Genomic DNA, 10654 nt, shown 5'->3' on the forward strand with positions numbered 1-10654 from the left:
GTTTGAGACTGCCTGACAAAATTTCTAATTCGCAGATGCGGAAACAAGTGACCAGGAGGGAGTTAAAATGTCAGCTGAAGTTAAACGAAAGTGACGTAGAAATCCTTAATAGTAGACAGGCCCTTCTCTGACCAATGTGAAAAAACAACGTCCATCAATTCTTAAAGCAGAGGGTCTGAACACTTTTATATGAGAGACTGCAAAGAAGTCTCTTAGGGCTTTTGACAGTTTAGCTTCAAAGAATCTGAATAAGGATCATTTGTCAAAATCTCTTGTTACGCCTTCTCAACCTGACTGAAAAATAGAGGATTTGAAAACGATCTCACTGGGGAAATTGGCAATCCATAATAAAAGAACTAAACCAGGCACATATACTGTTCTTAAAGGTGATCGTATCACACATTCATTTCCTTGGAAAGCTTTCTTTTATGTATTTGGTATATTTACTGTTGGTTCATACTGCACTAGTAGTGAGAGGCGCTAGTCGGCACATTTAATTGACCTTTGGTCGGAACCAGGCTGGCTGTCTCACCCCCTTTTTCCAGTCTTTGCGCTAAGCTAAACTAAGCTCCAGCTCCATATTTAACTGTCGACAGATAAGTAAACCCAAGAATGTACTTATAAATTAATTACACCAACAGCCCTCACACAAAGCATATTCTGAAGATGAACATTACAAAATGTGGTTAGTTATTATATTGTTAAGTACAAAATGAACAGACTACTGACGTGGAAAGAAACATGTAATTCTGATGAACCAAAAATGGCAAAAAACAAAAACAATGCTACATCGCCTGTAGATAATGTTATTTCAAAGAAGTTCACCTTTGCACATGTTGTCTTTCTTATGTAGTGGTTCATTGTGGCCTGAGAAAGCTAGCAAAACCCTACCTGTTCACACATTTGAAATCACTTTACAAAAGGGTGGGAGCTAAATGCTACAAATGCTAATGTGAATTTTAGCACAGGTCATGTGGAGACTGTCACTGCTGTGTCTGTTTATCGGCCAGTGTTAGAATTCAGGAAAGCAGGAACAGAAGGACATGTAATTGTGGGCACTCATAAAGTCTGGTAGGAAGAGATAGAGGGCACTTTTTGAAGCTATAACAACAACACATAAGTTATTAACTTAACAGGGTTTCCTTCATTTGATTGACTGCTTGTAAGCATACCTGGAGACATCCATAAAAGATTCCAAAAATATAAACTTAAATATCTTCCAGAGTGCATCTTTAATATTAAAAAATAAAAAATGTAGCACAGTGCCAACTCATATCTAGATTGCTAGTAGTTTTCTAAAAGCTTGCAATAAAGCATCAAAGATTTGCTGAACTCTGTGTTTCCAGCTCTTATTTGTACTGCATTGTGTTTTTCAGTCCACAGAGGGCGTAAAGGTCAAGGCAGAGCTGTGATGATACTGGTGTTTAGATGTTCTGCTCCTAACTGACTTCCCTTTGTTGCAGTGCCTCTGGCTGCGCTCACGGGTTCCCCGCTGCGTGTGCGTCTTTGTTTTGTGTGTGTGTGTGCCTCGACGAGTGTTTGCATGCATGCATGTGGGTTTGTGTGTGTGTGTGTGTGTGTGTGTGTGTGTGTGTGTGTGTGTGAGGAGAGGTCAGGATATTTTGTGCCTCCTCAGATGTGCCAGGGCAGTGTGTGATCTCCAGCTCGGCTCTTTCATGTCATTGTTCCCCCACTGTCTGTGCTCTCCCTGTGTCCCGCTTGATCTCGCCCCCCCTTCGCCCCCTCTGTCCCGCCAACCTCCTCTCTCACTCTCTCTCTCTCTCCCTCCATCTCTCTCTCAGCTTACATCTCTCATTATCTTCTCTTTTCTCCAGCCTTCGCCCGGTCCCTCAGCATCAATGGGGTATATCAGGATGTGCGCTATACGGGTGTTTTAACGCGTTTCAGCCAATTAACTGCTAACTTTCTCTTTACTGCCAACCACTTCCTAAAGCACGCCTTTTTAGATACATTTCCTTCCCTTAGGGAAGTTATTAGTTTCCATCAATTCGGTTCACTGTCCACCACCGCTGAGAGACTTGGTGGTGGATTTAAAAGTAGCTGACAAAATAAATAAAAAAGGCACATGCACAACATGTACTTTGTAAAGCGAAGACTGATTTAAACATTGTAATTTGGGCAGTTAACACTGGACATTCTTGCTGATTTTCACACTGTAGTGAAATGAACAGTCTGAGTAGTAGGAAATGAATGTAACATGTTATGGCATGCCTCATAGCTGGCAATGACATAAAGTATGTGACATTTGTAACTAACCATATAAACTATGCAAAACCACTAATGAAGCTAGTGTGTCAAAACCAGTGGGCATACTTCAGTAAAAGTACTAATACCACGACGTGAAAAATATTCCACCACAAGTCCAGCCTTCAAGACCTTACTTAAGTAAAAGTATGTATCAGCTAAATTAAGTTAAAGTAATTCAAGTTAAAGTACTGATTGTGCAGTAAGATGTCCCTGTCGGTGTTTTACTATTAAATATGATGTTTCTGGATCAATATTACTGCTGCATTAACGCGTATGTTGCGTAATACTGCTGTACTGTAGATGTCTTTATGTACTGTTGGCTAGTTTAATCTATAGCATCATATTCTATCTGGGTTACCAGCTATATGTATTATTCTCTGCAGCTTTGCTTTCTTACTAACAGTTAGGTTTCCATACCCTATCCCCACATTAAAAGTAAGATACTTTCCACCAGATTCAGAATAATTTCCAATGTGCTCACGATTTTTGATAAAACATTGTGTTAACACCATTTTTGTTTTCAAAAGCATTTGAATTGGAAAAGAATCGTGGACTTTCAACATCTACCTTCTGTCGGCTCAAACCCCTCTGTATAATTTCTCCATCCCCCTGCTGATCTGAACACTCCTCTTGTCTTCACGGAAATGAAAACGCACATTAATTAACACGACTGTCCTTTTGTTCCTTTCTGTCTCTTTGCAGATATGGGGCTTCTACAAGCAAGGCTACAAGTGTAAAGGTGAGAGCGCAATGCATTTAGATCGGACTCAGTGTCTGCTGCGCAGATGTGTGTGTTCCACCCAGAAGCCTTCAAAGAATTAGCGATTCCTTTTGACACCATCGATTTCCCAGCCATCACACACACACACACACACACACACACACACACACACACACACACACACACACACACACACACACACACACACACACACACACACACACACAAGCCCTCTGTAGATAAAGATCCACGGAGCTGAAGTGCTGAGTAAATGTCATCAACACAGAAACCATTGCATATAAACCAAACTCTTTAAATTGTATGTCCACCACACAAAGCGCTGTTCACCAACAGCTGGATTAGCTCCATCAGTTGAGACCACACTACACACAAAGCACTATTATTTACCCTTTCGCGGCTCCCAGTAGACAAGTGTTTGGAGGAGCTGGTTCATTTCACAGATGCAAATACACACAGGCAACCACCAACACCTCCGGTCCTCTTCTCCTCCTCATTAGCTTTAAAAACACACGCGCTCAAACAGCTTGCTTCTTTTCCCTCTGTGGATGGGACGCTAAAAATTTAACTAGTGATAATCTGCAGACGTTAGGTGCACTAAATAACTCGCACCGCATATGTTTCCACTCAGATGTCAAGCAAAAAGTTTGGAAACGATGCCAAATGTAAGATGCAACTAATGTAAGTTTCCATCTGCCGGAGCCTTTCGAGAAGTGATTGACTACAGCTCAGCTTTATTAATAGGAGAAGTTAGAGTGGGCACACATTTTACTGGCAGCATTTCATTGCTGTGTCAATTGGTCAACAAATTAGTTTCAATGGCTGTTTATAGCACAAGGCTGTGTGTGTATGTGTATGTGTATGTGTGTGTGTGTGTGTGTGTGTGTGTGTGTGTGTGTGTGTCTCAGCTTCCTTTGTTGAGTTATTGGCTTACACAAGCATTGGTTTCTCATTTAGTGGAAGAAATTAAAAGGTAGTAGTGTTGGGAAAGTTACTTTAGAAATGTAATAGGTTACAGATTACTGATGTAATGTAACTTGTTACATCCTACCAAATGTTTTAAACAGGGAAATAAAGTTAGATGTTTCCGCAGGTTTGACATGGAGCATTTTGATGTTGACAGATTTCTTTTACTGCTGGTCAAGCTTTACACTGTACAGTAATATTGGAGTTTTTTCTGATTTCAGAAGGAAAATAATGTTGAATTTCCAGCACTGAAAGATGGCAGACTCAGGCTCCTGAGAGCAACGCACATTGACTTTAATGGCAAAATTTGAGCACATACTGCCAAGTAAATGGAGCCTGTCTGGACGCATGCAGAGACAGCTCCCTGTAAGCCATCCGGCTGTTGATAGTGTTGCAGAGCAACAGAATGAATGCTATATTCTAAAGATAAAGCTTTGCACCTCAAAGAATAAAATGGGATGTAAACTCTTTGATTACTCTTTGTAATCACCAACATTTTTCAGTAACTTTAATGGATTACAATTACATTCATTTTGTAATTTAATTACATAACGCTGTTACACATAACTAGTGACTCTTCAACATGAGTATTACTGTAGCCATCGAAAACCCCCTGAGAAACAGGACCTGCATGTGTACGTATACAGAGTCATTGTGTGTCGGAGGATGTCGTGTATTCACCACCTCCTCATTCTTCTCTTGAAATACAAGCAATTCGATTACCAAATCTCACATTTTTATTCTCAACATGAACTCCTTCCCCAATTACTCAGATTCATCTCAGGTTGACTAACGCTCATTGAAAAGCTTGAAAACCCTTTCAGTTGCATAGCAACGAGAGCAATTAATGCTCCTTGGGGCCTTCGAGGTCTTGCAGTGTTGTGTGGGAAACAACAGATTCTCATTTCATCATCGCCTAATTTCTTAATTACCAAGATATGTTCTGCTTAAATCCAGTGGGGTTTTGTTTTTTAGTCTTTATTTTGAGTTTTTCTGTTGCCAGGACCTCAGTTATCAGAAGAAAGACATGCTTACACAATTGCTGCAGTGGAGACAAATGTAGTGAAAAATAGCAGGGAGGTGAAAAGAGAGCACACACAAGCACTTTGTGCATAAACACACGATGGCCCCCAAACACCACACTCTCCCATCTCCTCTGAGTGTATGTCTCAGAGTCTGACTGGGAGTATTCTGGCTTGTTCCAGTGCATTAAGGAGACCAGAGGAAGTCACGAGAGAGAGAGCCCTCGCCATTCATCCCCATTACCATTGTTAGCACGTACTCAGGGAGGTAGAGAGAGCGGCAGGGACATAATTAAAATGAATCACCCTTCACAATGCAGGAGCTGAGTGTGTTGACACCTCTGAATGTGTGTGTGTGTGTGTGTGTCTGGAGTTGAATGTGTTTTGTGGAGGTAGACTTTAGATATTATACTTCTATATGAAAAGCATCTCAGTATGGATGGGTGTGTTGTCACAATGCCATTGTTCTATTATATCACAGTCTCATCCTCTTCCTATCGTTGACCCTGTCTGTTGCAAGGAATAGCTCCATATTTTTGGGGTTATTCACCATCTGACCAAGAGATAATCCATACCACTTTCATATTTTCTGTTAAATATGACACTGCTGTGCAGAACCATGGCTTTATGCTAAACTAGTATGCTTACCAGCTGCTTGTTGTATAGCTTGATATTTATTTGACAGTAGAATCGATCTTCTCTTGTAGCTCTCAGCAAGAAAACAAGTAAGTGTAATTTGCAAAATGTCAAACTATTCCTGTAAGCCTAACCTCCCTTGTTGTGGACATTTTTAGGCTCATTCTAGCTTTGGTGGGTGTTATATGGACACTGAGCAGGTGGCTGCCAAGGTTATAATAACGTCTACCTCGCCCCGGTTCTAGTTCTACCGTGCCTCCCTTCCCTCCAGGGGGCCCTGAATCGGACAGGTTGGCACCTATTACAAGCATTAATAATAGCTATATAGCAATAGCCACGTTTCTCACTAATGGTTTCTTTTACTAGTATTAAACTAAGACTGTTCCAAAAACAGTTAAAAGTTCCTTGTAGTAACTCTAAATGTTGTTGAAAATCTTTCGCAGTGGTGTCAACAAGAGAGGAAATGTTGTTTTATGACAAAACTACACAACGGTGTGTAGCTTCTTTGACTCTCATGCTTTCATAATGCCTTGCTCAATGACCCATGGCTCCTCTCCTCTTAGACTCCCCCTGGTTGACAGAGTTGTTGTCAGGCACGGTCGGCCTCAGCGTGTGTATGTGCCAGTGTTCGTGTGTGTGCATGCTGTGTAGAAGTTCTTTCCTGTCACCACTGGCTCTTCCGTTCGCCCCGATGTTTCTGTCTGCACCCGTCCGTCTGTCTGACCCTCTCCCTCTCTCTCCCCCCCGCTCCCCCTCTCTCTCCCCTCGCTCCTGGCCTTCCCCTTTCTTCTTCCCATCTCGCCTCCTCTCTCGGCGACTCTCCCTCCCTCTCCTCCGACCCTACCGCCCTCTCCTCCTCTCCCGTCACCTCTCTTTACCGCTGTCCTTCTCCCGCCACATGAACGCTCCGGCGGTAGCCTGCGGAGTGAACTGCCACAAGGCCTGCCGAAGCCGCCTGGCCGTCGAGTGCCGGAAGAGGACAAAGAGCATAAGCCACGAGACGCCGCCGACCCTCCAGGCCAGATCCTACAGCTTCCCTCCACCTGCCAACACCCCACCCAGCCTGCAGAACACAGGTGATTGTCGTATCAACAGAAAATTATGTTTTATGTACATATATATATATATATATATATATATATACAGTATATTTATTTTATACAAAAGGGGATGTTGCCCGTCACATGCATGTGTTTTTGGTTTCATGGTCAATTTTGCATTAAGACTGATTAATGGTATTTTTTAGACATGTGCAACATGAAATAGTTTCATTATCTCTATCAGTTTTAGGAAAGACACAGTATACACTCTAACACCCTAACTCTCCTTAAATGTGCAAAAACACCAGTAGAAAAATCAAATGTTCTTTTCATCCTCTCAGAATAGTAGAGCGATTTTTAGCACGGCAGCACTTCCACTTTTTGAAGGGTGCTCTTTTTCTTCCTCCGGGCATATGGAGCACTGACATTTGGAAGATATTCTCCAACAAGCGGGGATCATTTGCAATGGAAATGTGATTGACCCACCACAGCAAGGCCAATGACTCACAGAGGCAGTGTTCTCATCAGACGTTAGCAAAAGTGGTGCCCTACCTGGCTTTGTTTTCCATCAGTGTGAACCGGCTTGATCGATGGGCCAGACAACGCTGCAAGACTAATGAATTGGCATCGTAAACAGATGAAGGCCGCACATTTTCATTAGTTTCGGGTATTATTTAGGCATTTTCAGTTGATTTACCAATCTATTCCTCATTTTCTTATACCCTAACCTTCTCTGTTTCCATTAGTTATTGCTGAAGAGGACATAGAGGCACTGGAGGAAGGAGTGTTTGATGTCCACCTATAACCAGGTGAGAGAGACGTTCACTTCGGCTGCTAAAGAAAAGTCTTCCTATTCTCACACTTTTCACTGCATTCCAACTATGATTGTTACTGACATTGTTGGTGTGCCTTTAGTGTAAAATGTTCTTGTGTATTGTTTGTAGTTAATACTAATTATGGAGTCAGCGTAATGTTAAGATCTGGAATGCATAGAGAATGAGCAAATAGTCGGGTAAGTAGCCCTGGTATATTATTAGTGAGCTTTAGAGGTGCTGGTAAACAGATTTAGTTACCTTTGGACAGAGCTATGCCGGCTGTTACTCGTTGTTTTCCATCTTTATGCTTAGCTAACCGACCGCTGGATGTAGAAGTGAAGCCAAAATATTCCAGATATGGTAGCTGAGAGAAAAAAGCAAATAAGCGTATTTCCCTGAAATGTTGACTTATTCTTTTAAAATCTGACCCTCTGTAATCTAATACATAAAATGATCAATAAAGTGCAGCAGCACAGGAAATACCTTGATGTCATCTACCTACCTCTTTGGCTAGTGACCTTTAAGTACAGAGCAATGTGTACGAATAACTCTGCATCACAGATTGCATATCATTATGAGATCAATCAAAGATTTCTTTATTTCTTTATTATATTTATTATTAAAGTCATTGCATAATTTGGCAAATGACAGACTGAAAAATAAAACAAGTCTAGGGTCCCTAAGGCATTAAAGACCAGTTAGTTTGTGGCAATTTGTTTAAGCACAAATGTTTTCAAGAATGTGTGTCACCTGAAATAATACAGGTCTTAAAACTATATCTAACACAGGCAAATAATATAATAATTTTTACCTTAAGGCCCATCATTATTTCAGTTGATATTAATTGGTGCATATTTCCGAACCAATTTATTCAGATCCGCACAACACACAGTGAATGTTGGGCCCCTCGTACAGGACACTGCCATCATACACTGTTATCACAGTGCTGCTGTATCTTCACTTCGACTCTTTCAGCATTTAATCCCGTCCTACTGGGTCGTAAAAGTCACAATTCTTGCAGGGGCTTTGAACTTAAGTAGATTTTGATGAGCAGGCAAAGTGACAGTCTCTCTATTTTAGAATCCCTCCCACGGTTGGCGTGCAAGAAGCCAAATCAGCGACTGTCGGACGGGGAGCCAGACACAGAATGTGCTACAGTATGTCAGTTTTACAACCCTCAACACTGCTGAGACATTGCACTGAGCACAAGCCAGGACACCTACATGCTGCCACACAGTGGACACACACTGCAACAGTTAACTCACAGGAATGTGACGACCGATGTGAATGGAATGTCTTTGGATAATTTCTGTCTCCATTTTTATTCTGTCTTGGCCAAGAGCGCTACTGTAAAACCAAATAAAAAAATCCACAAAATTGTATTTTCTTGGTGGAACGTTAAAATCAATCGAGTTTATAATTTGAGCGCACTTTGCTGCAAATTGGAATGCCTCTCTATTTTTATTTTTTTTTTTCCTTTCTTTCGAACATAAAAGAGGTGCTGTTATGCCAAGAATGTAAACCTGCCACCCAAACAAAGCTACTGTCTTCTTTCTCTGAGAAGCTCTGCTTTTTGTTGTTTATCATCTTGTTTTGAAATACATTTCAATGGACCAATAATAGGACCAATTTTGATGTCAAATGAAATATTGTCGATTCGTGGTGCCCGTCTGATGCACGATGACAAAAGCAACCATTTTCCCAACAAAGGAAAACAGCTGAAATGACTGTGTGGACAATTATAATTAGGATGGACTTTGAACAATGCTATCTTTTTTTTTGTCATGTTTACCTGAATATCAGTAGCTGTCCTATAGTTATTGCTGTGGTGTTGTTTTCAGTATACACTACTGTCTTGTACCAGTGCACTGATAGATGATCCATCCTCTTGCAGTACAGTGAATGTAGCACTAACAGTGAAATGCTGCTGTCAGATGAAGACCTTGTTTCCCCCAATAAAGACTGCATGAAAGCAGGAGGCTGGCTAACTCACCACCGAGTCCTCCATCAGTTTTTGTTTGAGCATCTGAGTTCTGAGAGCGTCAGTAAGAATAAAACGATCGAAAGAACAATACTGGCGTAATGAAACTTTTTCATTTGACAGCAGTGTATAAATCTTATATTGTCTCCCTGAGAATCTGTTTTGATGCCAGTTGTAATTTGCCGTTTCTATCCTGCATGCTTCTCCCTTCATGGCTCTATTCTCTGGCCAGACTGGAGGATTTCTTTTATTTGTTAATGTAGCACGCCAAGTTATCTTTTATTTAGGAAACATAAAGTGTTGAAATTCCAGGCAGAGGAGTTACTTTGTGCATGTGGAGAGATGAATTCAGACTTCGAGTGCCATATTGTTAAGTGCTGGTTTCGTCATTGAATGAGACTCCTCAGATGCTGGTATTTATTTTTCTGTATGAATATAGCTAAATAGATTACGTTCCGTCTGTGTCACTGCCTGCCTGACCAAAGATGTTTCTTGTCATTCTGTGAATGAATCTTTCAGACTGATGTCATGCTACTCCTTGTTGTCCCCTGAAGATCCCCCAGTATTAAATGCAGCAGGCGTCACTCATATATGTTGTCTTGTCTCTCTGAAATTGGAAACTTATGTTCTTATGGATCAAAGGTTTTATTTACATGTATTTCTCCTCACTTCCACTTTCGCAGAGGATCATTTCAGCTTTCAGAAGCTGCTTTGATCTATGAATACAGCTACTTACTTGCATTTCGGTTAATACTGGTAATCCCAGGTAAAAGCTGGCAATTGTGTGGGCAATTTTTCATGTTTTAGAATTATTCTCTGGGTTGGGAAAACTTAGCAAATCTTAGGTAATTATAACCTTCATTAAAACTCAACCTGAAAAATCCCTGCATTGAAGGCACAATTCAAAATAGTTCAGTCGAATAAACCATTAATAACCACTGAGGCAGGTGTGTGAGATGTAGGTGGCACTTAAACTGCAATATTGCTTAACAGCAGAACGTTTTGCCACATTTAATAGAAAATAGCCCATTAGAATACTACTACAACAGTAGCCCGCGGCACACTGCTGTAACTTATTGATGCAACCGCGTTTTCATCAATTCGTTACTCCACCCTTTCCAACGGAGCAGTTTCGCAGCAGTTGCGAGACAAAAAAAATCTCTAACCACATCCCCCCCCAAAACACA

The 10654-nt window shown here is 41.1% G+C and overlaps 1 protein-coding gene across 3 annotated transcripts in view; it reads left to right on the plus strand.

The window, feature by feature from the left end:
• The window catches only part of LOC142946033 (RAS guanyl-releasing protein 2-like), a 37144-nt gene extending 27087 nt beyond the window's left edge, over positions 1-10057 (plus strand). For all 3 annotated transcript variants that reach the window (XM_076087030.1, XM_076087028.1, XM_076087029.1), the window contains exons 14-17: positions 2971-3007; positions 6549-6707; positions 7418-7480; positions 8567-10057. In XM_076087030.1, coding sequence (XP_075943145.1) covers positions 2971-3007; positions 6549-6707; positions 7418-7476 — 255 coding nt within the window. In that variant the 3' untranslated portion in view covers positions 7477-7480; positions 8567-10057. The remainder of the gene's footprint in view (positions 1-2970; positions 3008-6548; positions 6708-7417; positions 7481-8566) is intronic.
• The last annotated feature ends 597 nt before the right edge of the window (positions 10058-10654 follow it).

The sequence above is a fragment of the Anarhichas minor genome, unplaced genomic scaffold (assembly GCF_050575085.1).
Source record: "Anarhichas minor isolate MPS153535 unplaced genomic scaffold, ASM5057508v1 ptg000009l, whole genome shotgun sequence".
NCBI lineage: Eukaryota > Metazoa > Chordata > Actinopteri > Perciformes > Anarhichadidae > Anarhichas > Anarhichas minor.